At 42.5% G+C, this 20,053-nt stretch overlaps 1 protein-coding gene across 2 annotated transcripts in view; it reads right to left on the bottom strand.

The window, feature by feature from the left end:
• man2a1 (mannosidase, alpha, class 2A, member 1) overlaps positions 1-20,053 on the bottom strand; it is a 71,607-nt gene that overhangs the window by 19,493 nt on the left and 32,061 nt on the right. For both annotated transcript variants that reach the window (XM_024373217.2, XM_024373218.2), the window contains exon 10: positions 544-729. In XM_024373217.2, coding sequence (XP_024228985.1) covers positions 544-729 — 186 coding nt within the window. The remainder of the gene's footprint in view (positions 1-543; positions 730-20,053) is intronic.

Here is a 20,053-nt window from a genome sequence, read left to right on the forward strand (position 1 = left end):
GTTCTTCATGATGCTCTCTGCGCTTTTAACGGACCTCTGAGACTATCACAGTGCAGGTGCATTTATACAGAGACTTGATTACACACAGGTGGATTGTATTTATCATCATTAGTCATTTAGGTCAACATTGGATCATTCAGAGATCCTCACTGAACTTCTGGAGAGAGTTTGCTGCACTGAAAGTAAAAGGGGCTGAATAATTTTGCACGCCCAATTTTTCAGTTTTTGATTTGTTAAAAAAGTTTGAAATATCCAATAAATGTCGTTCCACTTCATGATTGTGTCCCACTTGTTGTTGATTCTTCACAAAAAAATACAGTTTTATATCTTTATGTTTGAAGCCTGAAATGTGGCAAAAGGTCGCAAAGTTCAAGGGGGCCGAATACTTTCGCAAGGCACTGTAATAATCACAAAACCATGTCAGTGCCAATCCATTAAATTATTGATTAATCCTTGTGTTCATGTTTGAACTGCATCTCTCCCCATCAATTAAGACAATGAAAACTAATAACTACTAAAGCAAGCAATAAAAAAAAGTGATACCTGATACCGTAGTCGATCACTACCAATTCCTTGCCGGTGCCTGTGATGGCGTCATGGTGCTGGAACAGGCCCAGGTTCCTTCTGGCTTCAGTGAGCAGTCTGTAATTCTCCATTGCTGGAAAATCATTCCGCTTCCCAGACCTCCTAATATTGGCCAGGGTGAGGGAGTAGATGATTTCAGCAGCCCTGAAGGACAGACAGAGAGAAGAGTTATTTTCTTCAGTATGCCTTTCCATGACACGAAGATAGACATGGGTCGTGTTCATTAGGGGGGAAACGTTTTGAACAGGGAGATGCTACAGTGCCTTCAGAAAGTATTCAGACCCCTTGAATTTTTCCACATTTTGTTACGTTACAGCCTTACTATTCTAAAAAAATGTTTTTTTTTAAATACTCAGCAATCAACAGCAATCCCCATAATTCCAAAGTTAAAGGTTTTTAGGAATGTTTGCAAATGTATTAAAAATAAAAAAACAGAAATCCAATATTTACATAAGTATTCAGACCTTTTGCTATGAGACTCAAAATTGAGCTTAGGTGCATCCTGTTTCTGTTGATCATCCTTGAGATGTGTATACAACTTGGAGTCCACCTGTGGTACATTCAATTGATTGGACATGATTTGAAAAGGCGCACACCTGTTTATATAAGGTCCCCCAGTTGACAGTGCCTGTCAGAGCAATAACCAAGCCATGAGGTTGAAGGAATTGTCCGTAGAGCTCCAAGACGGGATTGGGTCGAAGCACACATCTGGGAAAGGGTACCGAAAAATTTCCGCTGAATTGAAGGTCCCCAAGAACACAGCGGCAAACATCATGGAAGAAGTTGCACGCATGACCAAACTGAGCAATCGGGGTAGTTAGGGCCTTGGTCAGGGAGGTGACCAAGAACCCGATGGTCACAATGACAGAGCTCTAGAGTTCCTCTGTGGAGATGGGAGAACCTTCCAGAAGGACAACCATCTCTGCAGCACTCCACCAATCAGGCCTTTATGGTAGAGTGGCCTGATGGAATCCACCCATCAGTAAAAGGCACATGACAGCCCGCATGGAGTTCGCTAAAAGGCACCTAAAGGACTCAGACCATGAGAAACAATATTCTCTGGTCTAATGAAACCAAGATTGAACTCTTTGGCCTGAATGGCAAGCGTCACTTCTGGAGGGAACCTGGCACCATCCCTATGGTGAAGTATGGTGGTGGCAGCATCAGGCTGTGGAGATGTTTTTCAGCGGCAGGGACTGGGGGACTAGTCAGGACCGAGGCAAAGATGAACGGAGCAAAGTACAGAGAGATCCTTAATGAAAACCTGCTCTAGAGCGCACAGGACCACAGATTGGGGTGAAGGTTCACCTTCTAACAGGACAACAACCCTAAGCACACAGCCAAGACAACGCAGGAGTGGCTTTGAGGCAAGTCTCTGAATGTCATTGAGTGGCCCAGTCAGAGCATGGACATCTCTGGAGAAACCTGAAAATAGCTGTGTAGCAACGCTCCCCGTCCAACCTGACAGAGCTTGAGAGGATCTGCCGAGAAGAATGGGAGAAACTCCCCAAATACAGGTGTGCCAAGCTTGTAGCGTCTACTCAAGAAGACTCGAGGCTGTAATCGCAGCCAAAGTTGCTTCAACAAAGTACTGAGTAAAGGGTCTGAATACTTATGTAAATGTGATATTTCAGTTTGACATTTTTTTTAATTAGCAAAAATGTCTAAATCCTGTTTTTGCTATTTCATTATTGGGTATTGTGTGCAGATTGATGAGATAAAAAAACAAACAATTTAATACATTTTAGAATAAGGCTGTAACCTAACAAAATGTGGAAAAAGTCAAGGGTTCTGACTACTTTCCAAAGGCACTGTATATGATTTGTCCAATAAGACTTTTTGTTTTCCATTGCAAAAAGTTTTGCTTTGTTCACTCATGTCAGTGCATTCAGTGAAGTGAAAAATAGTTGTTGATATATGGGTCATCATGGGCCAAGAGCATAAGAAAAGTACTCCAAATTGACCACAGTTGGAAATCTCCCGTATTTGATTGCAATCAGAGTCTCAGCTTGTGTTATGGAACCCATTTAACCCCCGAGCCACAACAATGAAAACTGAGTTGCTCTTCTCCCAAAATAGATGTCTTTTCATTTTCCCTAGATAGGGCTGTGGCGGTAATGACATTTTGTCAGTCGGTGATTATCAAGCAAATAACTGCCGTTCTCATGGTAATTGACCGTTAATGAACATAAACACATTTAGCATTTCCTGGCTTCCACGCATAGTGACATGACTGCCCTGTGAGGATCAGAATGGGTCAGATCAGCTCGGCGGTGGATGACAGTAGCCAGGCCCTCTCTCACCCACAGAAGGGGGGAGGGAGCTGCTGGGGGGTTGACAGTTCACACCCTCTTGTAAATTATAGGAGGAGAGGACTCTCTTTTGTCCCCTCCAATATTAACCAAAGGAATCCCTTTGTTAACAGACAGTCTTCCTGCCGAAACTCTAACAGTTTCTAAAGCGAATAATGGAACAATATTTCTAACATAAGAACGTGGGGAATAATCATTTCAAATGGATTGTTCTTTGTGGTGTCATTAAAAATGTATAAAGGAAATACTGTAACTTGGAAAGTATATCCCCTTTGTCTGTCAATTTTCCATCAAATACATGCATATAATATGAAAAATGATGAAAGTATTAAGTAGGAATGTGATTTTAGGAGCCATAAGATAATCTATCTCCTATAAACTGTGCATAAGTAAACACCCCCCGAGTGAGGTCAGAGAGCGTGTCAGTGTCAGTGTCACGTGTGCTCCCTCTCCAGTCTCTAGGTCACCAGGCTGCTTGTTATGGCGCACACCTGTCACCATCGTTACGCGCACCTGTGCTTCATAAGATTCACCTGGACTCCATCACCTCCTTAATTACCTGCCCTATTTATGTCACTCCCTTTGGTTCCTTCCCCGGGCGTTATTGTTTCTGTTCCTGTGTCATGTCTGTGCGTTGTTCATGTTTCTCATTTTGTATTATGTTGTGTTTATTTATTAAAAAACTCACTCCCTGAACTTGCTTCCCGACTCTCAGCGCACATCGTTACAGTCAGACTGACGGAACCATCCACTTCGGCCAGAGTGCATAAAGGGATTGGTAACGAAATGAACATTAGACCAGAAAAACGGTAGCCTACACGTTTGAACCTCAACATGAGGTAAAGAAAAAAGAAACTCACCTCCCAGACTAGACCAGAACATTGCCAGGCTGCAGCTGTGCATGTAAAGTGGTTCAAACTCGGACTATTAACACGAGGTGGAGAGAGGAGAAAACTCCCCTCTAGGACAATCACTGGTACGGCTGATTAGCTGTCCTAAGTCAAATATCTAGAAATGTTCATTTAAGTGGGACCATGCTATTACTCTTCAAATCATCCAACTGTACTACTCTCCTCAAACCATCATATTACACTACTCTCATCACCCCACTAGGAACCATCGACACGGCTGTCTAGCCTATCTTGAAAGAAGCAGCTTCAGGAGCGAATGGAACAGAGTGAACTCTTTAGTTCTGTTCAGGACTACATGACGGACAAAGACAGTCACACATAAATACAATCATGATTTATTTTTCCAAAAGGGTGGTGGTTTGTGTGCAAAGTATATGATTACTGTGAGAATAGTTTTGAAAATGTATCAATGATGTGTCTTTTTCTCTGTCTTTTTCTCTCTCTCCCTCTCCATGTTGTTATGTAAAAAGCCACCATATTGTGTCAGTCCACTAGGGACCTTTAATTATGTATGAAGTGTGTATGTTTAATCTGTGTTATTATTCAGTTGGCTAATAAATAAATAATTAAACCAATTTATGTAGTACTGAATCATAAGTAAGGCTGGGGGGTTTGCAGATCCAAGAAGGTTACGACTGTTCAGAATGACGATATGATAAAAGGTTATCATTAATATGTTGACTGTTTTAGGGATGTGATAGGTAAAGATCTTCAGAGATCTTAATATGGGAGATGGTAACTCTTTAAACAGTTGTCCTTATGTTAGTCCCTGATCTGGCTATGGCTGTGGGCTACATTAGTTAATTTAGCAGAAAAGATTTGCTTAGAATTCCGTGGCACTATTTTATATGATTTTATAGAATGAAGAATACAATTGAACATTGATGTATAAAATAGATAGGGTATTTTCTCTAAACGATTTGAGGGAGTGCGCACATGCAGCTATTCTGTGTTGAGGGGTTAACAAAGAAACAGGTCCTCCTATATGCTTAATTTAGAGTTATTTATGAAACTGTGGTTGTGATACAAACATTAGGCTATATGTTTAGATTTGTAATACATTCTAAGGCTGCATGATGCAACTCTAATGAGGATTTGAAAAAAGTTGCATGAAAGGCATGAGCTATGCTTTGTGTTTTGAGCAGTACACACACTTAATCAGTCTCTCATTGACAATTTGACAAGCACTTGATAACGCCTCAAACTTCTCGGCGGCATCCCCCATTGTGTGGCAGTAATGCCCCCTAAAAAAATCCATGCCTTTTGCGGCCAGTGACTGTTGAGCCCTAGGGCCGAATATATTAAATATAATTCCATTCTCCTGGCCGTGTGCTCCGAAGCACCTTTCACTCACATGGCTCTCTCAGATAGCTACATTTTTAGTAGCCAATGCCCGTCACGTGATCAGGTCTTTTTCACAGGCTACATGTGAAGACGGACACATCGGGGACGGAACGGCCCGTGTCCTTATCCACTTCCGAGGCGTATATTGACGACATTGAAAGAACTGGCCACATTTACTTTTCGTCAGCCAACAAGATGAGTAGGCCTAACGAATAGGAAAAGAACTAGCCTATGTCAATCTACTGTCCAGCAAAAGAACTAGCCTATGTCAATTTACTATCCCAATAGTACAAAAGTTGACCTATTATATTCTGTGAGAGAAAGAAATATTCAAAACATAGTCTGAGACAGTTGTGGGATGCGATAGATCCCAAATTAATACAACCATTAGCATCCAAAAAACGTGTTTAAGCAATGAGGCTGACGCAACAGATCAGAACGTTTAGCTTAAATGTTGATCAACTATTAGGCTATTTCTTTACATCATAAGTGCAAATGTTCCAAAATGTAATCAATTAGCGGGGAAAGTGACCGCAAATGCTATTCTGCATGTAATGTTTTTATTATAAAGGTTTGCATTTTCATGGTGAAAATTATCTTCCCCAAACTTGATACTCACGTGCTGCGTATGTATGCCAGTTAGGCCTCCCGAGTGGCGCAGCGGTCTAAGGCAATGTTAGGGGAGGGTTTGGACAACTGGGATGTCCTTGTCACATCGCACTCTAGCGACTCCTTGTGGCGGCCTGGCGCATGCACGCTGACTTCAGTCGCTAGCTGTATGGTATTTCCTCCGACACATTGGTGTGGTTAGCTTCCGGGTTAAGCGAGCAGTGTGTCAAGAAGCAGTGCGGCTTGGCGGGGTCATGTTTCGGAGGACTCATGGCTCTCGACCGTCACCGCTCCCGAGTTCGTACAGGAGTTGCAGCGATGGGACAAGACTGTAACTACCAATTGGATATCACGAAAAAGGGGTAAAAAGTACCAAAAAAACTAAAAACAAATGTATACCAGCTCTACACCCGTGGTAAAGAGGATTAATATGCTTAATTTTAAGAAGTTATTTGGCCACTTTAGGCGTGATACAAACCTTACCAAAACTACATGAGGTGTGTGATTATGATTTGAAAAAGTTGCAAAAAAAACTTACTGAGCACAAGCTGGGCATCATTCACAAGTGATAATATATAATTCACAAGTGATAATATATAATTCACAAGTGATAGGCTAATATTGTCACCCATTAAACTATTATTGATTTAATCTTGTCTTTACGTGTACAAAAACATACATGTATGAAATTGGTTTTGATTTAGAATGGACCATTATCATGCACCTGTCTAGAAACGGGCAGGGGATTAAAAAAATTAAAAAGCTTTGTAGCAAGAGCAATTTCTCCAGCAAGATGTTTGCCAGGAATGTCTGGGAGTGGTCTGAGTGGGGAGGGGAAAACTGAAAACGAGTTATTATTGGCAGAGAGGTTTGGAACTCTTTCTATTGGACTAATAACTAATTTACCGCATGGTGATGTCACCATGGAAGATTTGAACTCCAACCCACCAAAAACAGACAGAAATTTCAGGCAGTCTTTTCAAACAGCTCTTACACTAAAAGGGCATTATTATTATTTTCACAATATTATTCCAAACTCATGGTGCGGAAATATACTGTATATATTAAAACCCAGGAACTGCACTGGGCCTTTAAAATCACAATTCTGAGTTCGTGTTTCAGCTAGGGTTGTTATGGTGACTGTATTACCGCCGCACCTGCGGTCACACAGTCAAATTCCACGTGACCGTTTAGTCATGGTAACTAAGGCTTCTCCAAATCTGTGCTCTGATGCTGCTGAAGGTCATTAGCTAATGTGCTAACTGCCAGTGCTAATGTCCTAGTACTCATCAATCTATTGCCCCTCTAATCACTCTAAAATCAACGCAAATGCATTCAAATATCGAATTAAACACTTAATGAGAGCCCATGAGCACATGTCACACAACATTTCTGTAGGCTATGCAATTGCGTGAGAAAACTGAGTTTTTATGGCCTCTATTGAAAAGAGGAGGATCCCATCAGCTTTCTATAATATTCAAATCAAATCAAACTTTATTTGTCACATGCGCCGTATACAACAGGTGTAGGTAGACCTTACTGTGGAATGCTTACTTACAAGCCCGTAACCAACAGTGCAGTTCAAGACGAGTTAAGAAAATAATGATCAAATAAACTAAAGTAAAACATTATTAAAAAGTAACACAATAAAATAACAATAACGAGGCTATATACAGGGGGGGTACTGTATAGAGTCAATGGGGCGGCAGGGTAGCCTAGTGGTTAGAGTGTTGGACTAGTAACCAAAAGGTTGCAAGTTCAAAACCCTGAGCTGACAAGGTACAAATCTGTTGTTCTGCCCCTGAACAGGCATGAAAGGCATTGAAAATAAGATTTGAGAGCCTAGCAAAACACGTGTTCTTATGTGACAACAGAGATTTGACTGGCAACTATTTAAAGAAAGGATACCAGCTTTCTCGTGCTGCTATATTTATTGCTCAATTCTTAACTTTAAGCACATGAATCCACTTTACAACCTGGCACACATAGGTGGCGTGTGAGCTTCAAGTTTGGGGAAAGTCATTTTCACCATAAAAATGCACCTTTATAATAAAGCACTTCATGCATCATTCTATTTGCAGAGGTATGTAAGATAGTCTACTATTCCTAATGTGATGAGTAGATTGGATAGTCATCATTTAGGCTAATAATATAACTCAATCACTGTTCGCAAAAAAAAAATACAGTTCAATGCATGGCTGAGCGAGTATATTCCTAGGCTATATCAGATACATTTCTTCTTTCTTTGCATGGGAAAAATATGGCCTTTTACAAACACATTTCATGCAATTGTACAACTCTTTATATGACTGGAGACATTAGCAGAATCGTTCTTAATACGCCAAATTACAGGGTACCCTACTCTGCTGACACTGACAAACAACGTTGTCCATGTAATAGGCCTACAAGAAGGAGAGACACAAATTGAATATGCCGTCCATCAAAACTGGAGGAAATTATTGTCCAAAAAACAAACTTTTAAGTAACACGGACCCAATAATGATAAATAGTGAATATGCTCACTTGGGATATTGCCGATTCTCTCCACTGGTGCCAATAAGACAGGCTCTACTGTTGTCCACTCAATTAAGTTGAGAATTTGAAATGATTAGTCTTTTCATTGTCTTCTCTTTACAGCTATAAACATTTGCTTTCCAAACTATGTTTTCCTGTGATTGTATTTTGAAATATTGCAGTATGCCTGGCTTGGCCTCTCTACTCTTCACAGTCACATCGCAACAATCATCTGCTCAAATTACTTGCGCTACCTTTCCTTCTGACTGTAGGCAATACGATGTAAAGAAGGTAATGCTCCTCGGTGGCCAAATCATGCTTTAGTAGCCTATTATGAATAATTGTATTTATTTCTGTATAGATGGGAGTAGTTAGCCTATATCATTTGGGTCATTTAATTCAATTCACTTTAGGAATAGCTTCCCCTAGCCTTATGGATATGCTGCCTATGCTTGCATATTTACAAGCATAACCTGCCAAAATCTAAAAATATAGTCTTTGTAATACAGCTAAAGTTGCATACATATCTCAAAATGAAGCATATAGTAAGACCTCACTCCCTCAGAAATTGCTTGTAGAAAATATCCTTACTAATTTATTCAGCTATGTTCAATTGTATTCTTCATGCTTTAAGATAATATAAAATAATGCCACAGAATTCTAAGCAAATCTTGTCTGCTAATGTCACGTTCGTCATAATGATCGGACCAAGGCGCAGAGTGGTAAGTGTACATTCTTATTTATTTAACAAATGAACACTGAACAAAATAACAATACGAACCGTGAAGCTAATATGAGTAGTGCAGACAGGCAACTAAACATAGAACAAGAACCCACAAACACAAAAGGTGAAATAGCTACCTAAATATGATCCCCAATCAGAGACAATGATAAACAGCTGCCTCTGATTGGGAACCATATCCGGCCACCATAGACATACATACTACCTAGACCTACAAAACCCCTACACATACAAAACCCATAGACAATACAAAAACTAGCATACCTACCCTAGACACACCCTGACCTAACCAAAATAATAAAGAAAACAGAGATATCTCAGGTCAGGGCGTGACAGCTAAGCAAAGCCCACAGCCATATGGCATAGCCAGATCAGGGCCTAACCAGTGGAGGCGCCTCAGAGGAGGAAGGGGAGGACCATCCTCTTCAGGGAAATTTCATTTAAAAAAAATAGTGAAACATTAACTTCTCTAGGGTAGGGGCAGCATTGGAGATTTTGGATGAAAAGCATGCCCAAATTAAACTGCCTGCTACTCAGCCATAAAATAATATGCATATACTTAGTAGATTTGGATAGAAAACACTCTGAAGTTTCTAAAACAGCTTGAATGATGTCTGTGAGTATAACAGAACTCATATGGCAGGCAAAAACCTGATCCAACCAGGAAGTGGGAAATCTGAGGTTTGTAGTTTTTCAACTCATTGCCTATCAAATATACAGTGTCTATGGGGTCAAATTGCACTTCCCAAGGCTTCCACTAGATGTCACCAGTCTTTAGAACCTTGTTTGAGGCTTCTACTGTGAAGTGGGGGCGAATGAGAGGGGAATGAGTCCGAGGCCTGCCAGAGAGCCACGAGCTCAGTCTCGTGCGCTCACGTGAGAGCGAGCTCTGTTCCATTGCATTTCTACAGACAAAGGAATTCTCCGGTTGGAACATTATTGAAGACTTATGTTAAAAACATCCTAAAGATTGATTCTATACATCGTTTGACATGTTCCTACGAACTGTAATATGACTTTTCTTCTGAACTTTCGACTGGACTTGCCCACGCGTCGTGAGTTTGGATTTGTGAACTGAACGCGCTAACAAAAGGAGGTATTTGGACATAAAAGATGGACATTATCAAACAAAACGAACGTTTATTGTGGAACTGGGATTCCTGGGAGTGCATTCTGATGAATATCATCAAAGGTAAGTGAATATTAAAATGTTATTTCTGACTTCTGTTAACTCCAACATGGCGGATATCTGTTTGACTTGATTTGTCGTCTAAGCACCGTACTCAGATTATTGCATGGTGTGCTTTTCCGTAAAGTAAAAAAAAAAATCTGACAGAGCGGTTGCATTAAGGAGAGGTAGATCTAAAATTCCATGCACAACAGTTGTATCTTTAAGCAATGTTGATTATTTCTGTAATGTTGATTGATTATTTCTGTAAATTGATGTGGCCCTCTGCAAAATCACCGGATGTTTTGGAACTACTGAACATAATGCGCCAATGTAAACTCAGATTTTTGGATATAAATATGAACTTTACAGAACAAAACATACATGTATTGTGTAACATGAAGTCCTTTGAGTGTCATCTGATGAAGATCATCAAAGGTTAGTGATTCATTTTATCTATATTTCTGCTTTTTGTGACTTCTCTCTTTGGCTGGAAAAATGGCTGTGTTTTTCTGTGACTTGGCTCTGACCTAACATAATCGTTTGGTTTGCTTTCGTCGTAAAGCCTTTTTGAAATCGGACACTGTGGCTGCATTTACAACAAGTGTATCTTTAAAATGGTGTAAAATACATGTATGTTTGAGGAATTTGAATTATGGGATTTCTGTTGTTTTGAATTTGGCGCCCTGCAGTTTCACTGGCTGTTGACGAGGTGGGACGTCCCACGTACCCTAGAGAAATGAAAAAGGTTATCCTTTTTAGATTAAACTCTACTAAATAACTCTACTAAATATTCTCATACGACTTCCGGCGCCGACAGAGATGGCCGCCTCGCTTCGCGTTCCTAGGAAACTATGCAGTTTTTTGTTTTTTTTACGTGTTATTTCTTACATTAGTACCCCAGGTCATCTTAGGTTTCATTACATACAGTCGAGAAGAACAACTGAACATAAGAGCAGCGTCAGTACGACCAAGAATATGACTTTCGCGAAGCGGATCCTGTGTTCTGCCTTTCACCCAGGACAACGGAATGGATCCCAGCCGGCGACCCAAAAAAATGACTTCGTAAAAGGGGGAAACGGAGCGGTCTTCTGGTCAGACTCCGGAGAAGAGCACATCGTGCACCACTCCCTAGCATTCTTCTCGCCAATGTCCAGTCTCTTGACAACAAGGTTGATGAAATCCGAGCAAGGGTAGCATTCCAGAGGGACATCAGAGACTGTAACGTTCTTTGCTTCACGGAAACATGGCTCACTGGAGAGACGCTATCGGAATCGGTGCAGCCAGCTGGTTTCCACGCATTGCGCAGACAGAAACAAACTTCTTTCTGGTAAGAAGAGGGGCGGGGGCGTATGCTTCATGGTTAACGTGACGTGGTGTGATCATAACAACATACAGGTACTCAAGTCCTTCTGTTCACCTGATTTAGAATTCCTCACAATCAAATGTCGACCACATTATCTACCAAGGGAATTCTCTTCGATTATAATCACAGCCGTATATATTCCCCCCCAAGCAGACACATCGATGGCTCTGAACGAACTTTATTTGACTCTTTGCAAACTGGAATCCATTTATCCGGAGGCTGCATTCATTGTAGCTGGGGATTTTAACAAGGCTAATCTGAAAACAAGACTCCCTAAATTTTATCAGCATATCGATTGCGCAACCAGGGCTGGAAAAACCTTGGATCACTGCTACTCTAACTTCCGCGACGCATATAAGGCCCTGCCCCGCCCTCCTTTTGGAAAAGCTGACCACGACTCCATTTTGTTGATCCCTGCCTACAGACAGAAACTAAAACAAGAAGCTCCCGCGCTGAGGTCTGTTCAACGCTGGTCCGACCAATCTGATTCCACACTCCAAGACTGCTTCCATCACGTGGACTGGGATATGTTTCGTATTGCGTCAGACAACAACATTGACGAATACGCTGATTCGGTGAGCGAGTTCATTAGAATGTGCGTTGAAGATGTCGTTCCCATAGCAATGATTAAAACATTCCCAAACCAGACACCGTGGATTGATGGCAGCATTCGCGTGAAACTGAAAGCCCGAACCACTGCTTTTAATCAGGGCAAGGTGACTGGAAACATGACCGAATACAAACAGTGTAACTATTCCCTCCGCAAGGCAATCAAACAAGCTAAGCGTCAGTATAGAGACAAAGTAGAATCTCAATTCAACGGCTCAGACACAAGAGGTATGTGGCAGGGTCTACAGTCAATCACGGATTACAAAAAGAAAACCAGCCCAGTCACGGACCAGGATGTCTTGCTCCCAGGCAGACTAAATAACTTTTTTGCCCGCTTTGAGGACAATACAGTGCCACTGACACGGCCCGCAACTAAAACATGCGGACTCTCCTTCACTGCAGCCGACGTGAGGAAAACATTTAAACGTGTCAACCCTCGCAAGGCTGCAGGCCCAGACGGCATCCCCAGCCGCGCCCTCAAAGCATGCGCAGACCAGCTGGCTGGTGTGTTTACGGACAAATTCAATCAATCCCTATCCAAGCCTGTTGTTCCCACATGCATCAAGAAGGCCACCATTGTTCCTGTTCCCAAGTAAGCTAAGGTAACTGAGCTAAACGACTACCGCCCCGTAGCACTCACTTCCGTCATCATGAAGTGCTTTGAGAGACTAGTCAAGGACCATATCACCTCCACCCTACCTGACACCCTAGACCCACTCCAATTTGCTTACCGCCCAAATAGGTCCACAGACGATGCAATCTCAACCACACTGCACACTGCCCTAACCCATCTGGACAAGAGGAATACCTATGTGAGAATGCTGTTCATCGACTACAGCTCGGCATTTAACGCCATAGTGCCCTCCAAGCTCGTCATCAAGCTCGAGACCCTGGGTCTCGACCCCGCCCTGTGCAACTGGGTACTGGACTTCCTGACAGGCCGCACCCAGGTGGTGAGGGTAGGCAACAACATTTCCACCCCGCTGATCCTCAACACTGGGGCCCCACAAGGGTGCGTTCTGAGCCCTCTCCTGTACTCCCTGTTCACCCACGACTGCGTAGCCACGCACGCCTCCAACTCAATCATCAAGTTTGCGGACGACACAACAGTGGTAGGCTTGATTACCAACAACGACGAGACGGCCTACAGGGAGGAGGTGAGGGCCCTCGGAGTGTGGTGTCAGGAAAATAACCTCACACTCAACGTCAACAAAACTAAGGAGATGATTGTGGACTTCAGGAAACAGCAGAAGGAACACCCCCCTATCCACATTGATGGAACAGTAGTGGAGAGGGTAGTAAGTTTTAAGTTCCTCGGCGTACACATCACAGACAAACTGAATTGGTCCACCCACACAGACAGCATCGTGAAGAAGGCGCAGCAGCGCCTCTTCAACCTCAGGAGGCTGAAGAAATTCGGCTTGTCACCAAAAGCATTCACAAACTTCTACAGATGCACAATCGAGAGCATCCTGTCGGCTGTATCACCGCCTGGTACGGCAACTGCTCCGCCCACAACCGTAAGGCTCTCCAGAGGGTAGTGAGGTCTGCACAACACATCACCGGGGGCAAACTACCTGCCCTCCAGGACACCTACACCACCCGATGTCGCAGGAAGGCCATAAAGATCATCAAGGACAACAACCACCCGAGCCACTGCCTGTTCACCCCGCTATCATCCAGAAGGCGAGGTCAGTACAGGTGTATCAAAGCTGGGACCGAGAGACTGAAAAACAGCTTCTATCTCAAGGCCATCAGACGGTTAAACAGCCACCACTAACATTGAGTGGCTGCTGCCAACACACTGACTCAACTCCAGCCACTTTAATAATGGGAATTGATGGGAAATGATGTAAAATATATCACTAGCCACTTTAAACAATGCTACCTAATATAATGTTTACATACCCTACATTATTCATCTCATATGTATATGTATATACTGTACTCTATATCATCTACTGCATCTTTATGTAATACATGTATCACTAGCCACTTTAACTATGCCACTTTGTTTACATACTCATCTCATATGTATATACTGCACTCAATACCATCTACTGTATCTTGCCTATGCCGCTCTGTACCATCACTCACTCATATATCTTTATGTACATATTCTTTATCCCCGTGTCTATAAGGTAGTAGTTTTGGAATTGTTAGCTAGATTACTTGTTGGTTATTACTACATTGTCGGAACTAGAAGCACAAGCATTTCGCTACACTCGCATTAACATCTGCTAACCATGTGTTTGTGACAAATAACATTTGATTTGATTTGATATGTCACCAAATAATTGATTAAAATACACTGTTTTGCAATGAAGGTCTACAGTAACTTCAACAGTCCTGTCTGGGGTAGCACCATGGTATACCCATGTCAGAGACGCAAACTCGGTCTCAACCTTTAAGTCCTTACTGAAGACTTATCTCTTCAGTGGGTCATATGATTGAGTGTAGTCTGGCCCAGGAGTGGGAAGGTGAACGGAAAGGCTCTGGAGCAACGAACCGCCCTTGCTGTCTCTGCCTGGCCGGTTCCCCTCTTCCCACTGGGATTCTCTGCCTCTAACCCTATTACAGGGGCTGAGTCACTGGCTTACTGGGGCTCTCTCTTGCCGTCCCTGGTAGGGGTGCATCACCTGAGTGGGTTGATTCACTGATGTGGTCATCCTGTCTGGGATGGCGCCCCCCCTTGGGTTGTGCCATGGCAGAGTTCTTTGTGGGCTATACTCAGCCTTGTTTCAGGATGGTAAGTTGGTGGTTGAAGATATCCCTCTAGTGGTGTGGGGGCTGTGCTTTGGCAAAGTGGGTGGGGTTATATCCTTCCTGTTTGGCCCTGTCTGGGGGTGTCCTCGGATGGGGCCACAGTGTCTCCTGACCACTCCTGTCTCAGCCTCCAGTATTTATGCTGCAGTAGTTAATGTGTCGGGGGGCTAGGGTCAGTTTGTTATATCTGGAGTACCTCTCCTGTCCTATTCAGTGTCCTGTGTGAATCTAAGTGTGCGTTCTCTAATTCTCTCTTTCTCTCTCTCTCTCTCTCGGAGGACCTGAGCCCTAGGACCATGCCCCAGGACTACCTGACATGATGACTCCTTGCTGTCCCCAGTCCACCTGACCGTGCTGCTGCTCCAGTTTCAACTGTTCTGCCTTATTATTATACGACCATGCTGGTCAATTATGAACATTTGAACATCTTGGCCATGTTCTGTTATAATCTCCACCCGGCACAGCCAGAAGAGGACTGGCCACCCCACATAGCCTGGTTCCTCTCTAGGTTTCTTCCTAGGTTTTGGCCTTTCTAGGGAGTTTTTCCTAGCCACCGTGCTTCTACACCTGCATTGCTTGCTGTTTGGGGTTTTAGGCTGGGTTTCTGTACAGCACTTTGAGATATCAGCTGATGTACGAAGGGCTATATAAATAAATTTGATTTGATTTATAACCGGAGGACAGCTAGCTTCCGTCTTCCTCTGGCTACATTGACTTCAATACAAACCCTAGGAGGCTCCTAGGCCTTTCCCCCTTCCATTGAAATACATGGTAATTATGACTACTCCCGGAGGATGTTCTCCAACCAATCAAAGCTTTTGCAGTATGAAATGACATGTTGTCCATCCAGAGAATTAACCTAGTGAGTTGTATTGGGATTGTGCCACAGAGCATTATGGGGGTTCTATGTGTTGAGAGGCTTGGTGACATTGTTGGATAGAGATTTTGCGGATATTATTCAATTCAAATGAGTTTTTTCAACTTACAGGAGATGGTGGAGGTATATTATACATTGTTTTATTGGTCTTAGAACTTTATTTTTGTGCCCAGTTAGTGCAATTTATTTAAATTTGCCTTGCTAACTTCCATATCAGCACGAGTGTGCAGATTTCTCTGCAAGAATGAGTGAATGGCCAACGCTGACGAAAATGTTGTGGACTTTTTGTTGAAGAACCCCTTTCATTCTCTGGGGTACATGGAAAAGGTGCGAATTAAAAGCGAGAGTCGACCTCTGCCTGAGATTAGTTTCATGAATAAGGATGAAAAGATGAGGGCGTTCAGTACCACCTGACGTCAAAAGTATAGCTGGTAAACAGGGAGCTTTTCATCAAGCCGTCTGTATTGCTGGCCATGCCTGCTTTTGGAAAGTCTGAGCCTTGGTCGAAAGATGGGTACAGTGACCTGAAGAACATCGATTGTGTTCAGCTTAATGAAAAAACAAAAGCAGGGCATGCTCAGGTAGGCTTTCCACTTTCCTCCGGTATTTATTTAGCAAAGATGTTCACACATAATCACTCTGGACAGACACAAGCAAAAACTCACGACAGAAATGTTGCAGCAGCCTAGGCTACACCTAAACATCTGACACGCTGTATTGGATAAAAACGAGACAATTTGAAAATTGCCCCACCACTCTAGGACCAATGGTGTCACCAGTCTGCGTGCAGTTGTCAGTTATTGTCAGATATGTGGATGAAACAGGGTTTTATTCAGGAATGTTTCTTGGGATACTTTAAGAGGGCGAGGTGCGCAGTCTGTTTGACTTTATGAATTTTGAGATGTCTGAGTTTAACTTCATAGAGAAACTCATTGTCCAAACCTACGATGGCGCAGCTGTAATGGAATGTATCTGCTATTTGTATTTACAGCTAAGTCCCCTCCTGTTCCCTGATTAAGAGGTGATGATCACACCACTTTACCTGCCATTGTCAACTCTCTCCTGACATGAACTGAAGCTACGTCTCATGTGCCCACTCATCCACTGGCACAATGAACGCTTCCCCTCAAAGAACTGTGAGTACCCTTATCAATTTTCTCTTATTCCTGTATGTAGAGTCAATCACATACACAAACACAATCACATTATTACACATCAATGATTTTACTCCTTGCTTGGACTAACTCATTCTTAGCTCCTTTGTCTAACTGTGTAGTGTGTTGTCTTATAGTTTTTTGTCTTCCCAGTCAAATCCTGTCCTGTACTGGTCAAGCCTCTGAACACTTCAACTCATGCCTCATGCCCTCATTCAATCACTGCTGTGATCCCTTTCCAACACAGTTTAAGTAGCCCTCTCATTCCCTTCCCATAATAGTTTGCTATAAATGTCTTTATTAAATGCTTTAGGTTAACATAATTAGGCTTTGACGATTTTTGAAACACACTTTGTCGTCTATATCATCCTCCTCAATTTTTCAGGTCACCAGCCGCCACTGGGCCTAACACAAGGACAACTCAGAATATGCTATGTTGTTCTTCTGAAATAGGCTACATGTTTCTTTAGACCTGTCTAAAATAAATAGGCCTGTCTAAAATAAATGCCGTAGGCTATATTAAATTGATTTATTAGACTTTTTCAAATGTAGATGTTCAAATGGTCTGCATCTGGGGCTTGTAGGTTAGGAGATCCTGAACGTGTTTATGGTAATATATCATGGTAATTAACGGTCAATTACCATGAGACTGGCAGTTATTTGCATGACAATCACAGGCTGACAAAATGTCATGACCGCCACAGCCCTAGTTTCAGCCCAATGGCAGCCCTGCCACTTGGTTTGGTATAAAGCTGAGGGATGGAGAACTGGGAGAATATAAGCACTCTTAACGTCATAGGACAGTTTTTTACTAATGTATAACTTGATTACTGCTTTTTCTCTACCGTATCTCAATATTTTATTGCGCATCCTGATAATCTTACTATGTTTTATGTCTTATTGTGTCTTTCTAGATTGTTACAATGGTGGAGCAACACCTCTCGTTTGTGGTAGTATCGCTAAGAAAATCATTGGTTTTAATGCAATGACTGCATCTTGAGAGCTTCTAACATAATACAACACACCAAGGCAACTGACCCAAATGCACCGTGTAAAAAGCCAATAGCTCTACCTCCGTCCAAGGAGAAAAACACATGTACAGAACGAGACAATGACTTAAGGGAACATCTCTTTCAGATGAATGAGGATGAGAGCAGGCACACATACACCACATACTGTGCACAGTCTTGTTTACAGCTTGAAAGGAGCCGCTGGTTGAGTGCCAAGACTAATTTAACGACTGTATTCTGATAAGCCATCTCCCTTCCTATATTTAGACACCATCAAATGCAAATACGGTCCTGTGTTTAATGAAAATCTACAAATCCATCCCTACTGTATTTGTTGGTGGACTGAATCTAACAAACTCCTTCCTGTTATGAAGTTGAACCATCCATGCATAACAATAGATGTGTACGCAGTCTTGAGACCTCAGCAGGACAGAAGAGGTTCGAAGTTCAAACTGATTCACACTCTCTGTGTGCTTAGTTCCTGCACTGACCACTTTGACGGCCTCCCACCAGGGAGCCTGTAAGATTAGACCCTTATCTCAAAAGACAAAGCAAAGGAAATCAATAAGTGCTGAGAACACAGTTCTAAACACTCAGAGTAAGGGTCTTTGCCCTGTTATCGGTAGAAAGTAGCCAAACTTTTGGTCAGAAGTTTGGGTACATAGTACTTTGAGGTGTATCTCAAGTGTATTCATAGAGGAAGCACTAGATTAGAAGGCCCGGATAATCAAGAGCTGCCGGGATTTCCCATGCATCGTCAGGAACAGAGAAGCTACTTCTGGAAAGTGTCTACAGTATTTGTCAATAACAGCTGGTGTGCAATGTCTAATAATAAAGAAGTCTTGAGGTTTTGCCCGCCTGAGGTTGAGTACCTTACGATAAGCTGTAGACCACACTATCTACCAAGAGAGTCCTCATCTATATTATTCCTATCCATCTATTTACCACCACAAACTGATGCTGACACTAAGACCGCACTCAACGACCTGTACAAGGCCATAAGAAAACAAGAAAATGCCTATCCAGAAGCTCCTAGTGGCCGAGGACTTTAATGCAGGCAAACTTAAATCCGTTTTACCTCATTTCTACCAGCATGTCACATGTGCAACCAGATTAAAAAAAAACTCTAGACCACCTTTACTCCACATACAAACAAAGCTCTCCCTTGCCCTCCATTTGGCAAATCTGACCATAATTATATTCTCCTGAATCCTGCTTACAAGCAAAAACTAAAACAGGAAGTACTAGTGACTCTATCAATACGGAAGTGGTCAGATGACACGGATGCTACGCTACAGGACTGTTTTGCTAGCACAGACTGGAATATGTTCTGGGATTCATCTAATGGTCTTTAAAAAAATACAATTAAAATAAAACAATTTCACCTTTATTTAACCAGGAAGGCCAGTTGAGAACAACAAGTTCTCATTTACAACTGCGACCTGGCCAAGATAAAGCAAAGCAGTGCGAAACAAACGACACCGAGTTACACATGGAATAAACAAACGTGCAGTCAATAACACAATAGAAAGGTCTATATACAGTGTGTGCAAATGAAGTAAGATTAGGGAGGTAAGGCAGGAAATAGGCCATAGTGGCAAAATAATGACAATTTAGCAATTAATCACTGGAGTGATATATGTGCAAAAGATGAATGTGCAAGTAGAGACACTGGGGTGCAAAGGAGCAAAAACAAAGTTGGTTGGGCTATTTACAGATGGGCTATGTACTGATCTGTAAGCTGCTCTAACAGCTGATGCTTAAAGTTAGTGAGGGAGATATGAGTCCCCAGCTTCAGTGAATTTTGCAATTTGTTCCAGTCATTGGCAGCAGAGAACTGGAAGGAAAGGCGGCCAAAGGACGAGTTGGCTTTGGGTGTGACCAGTGAAATATACCTGCTGGAGCACGTGCTATGGGTGGGTGCTGTTATGGTGACGAGTGAGCTGAGATAAGGTGTTGATTTACTTAGCAAATACTTATAGATGACCTGGAGCCAGTGGGTCTGGCGACGAATCTGAAGCGAGGGCCAGCCAACGAGAGCATACAGGTCGCAGTGGTGGGAAGTATATGGGGCTTTGGTGACAAA

This window comes from Oncorhynchus tshawytscha, linkage group LG20 (assembly GCF_018296145.1).
Source record: "Oncorhynchus tshawytscha isolate Ot180627B linkage group LG20, Otsh_v2.0, whole genome shotgun sequence".
Classification (NCBI taxonomy): Eukaryota; Metazoa; Chordata; class Actinopteri; order Salmoniformes; family Salmonidae; genus Oncorhynchus; species Oncorhynchus tshawytscha.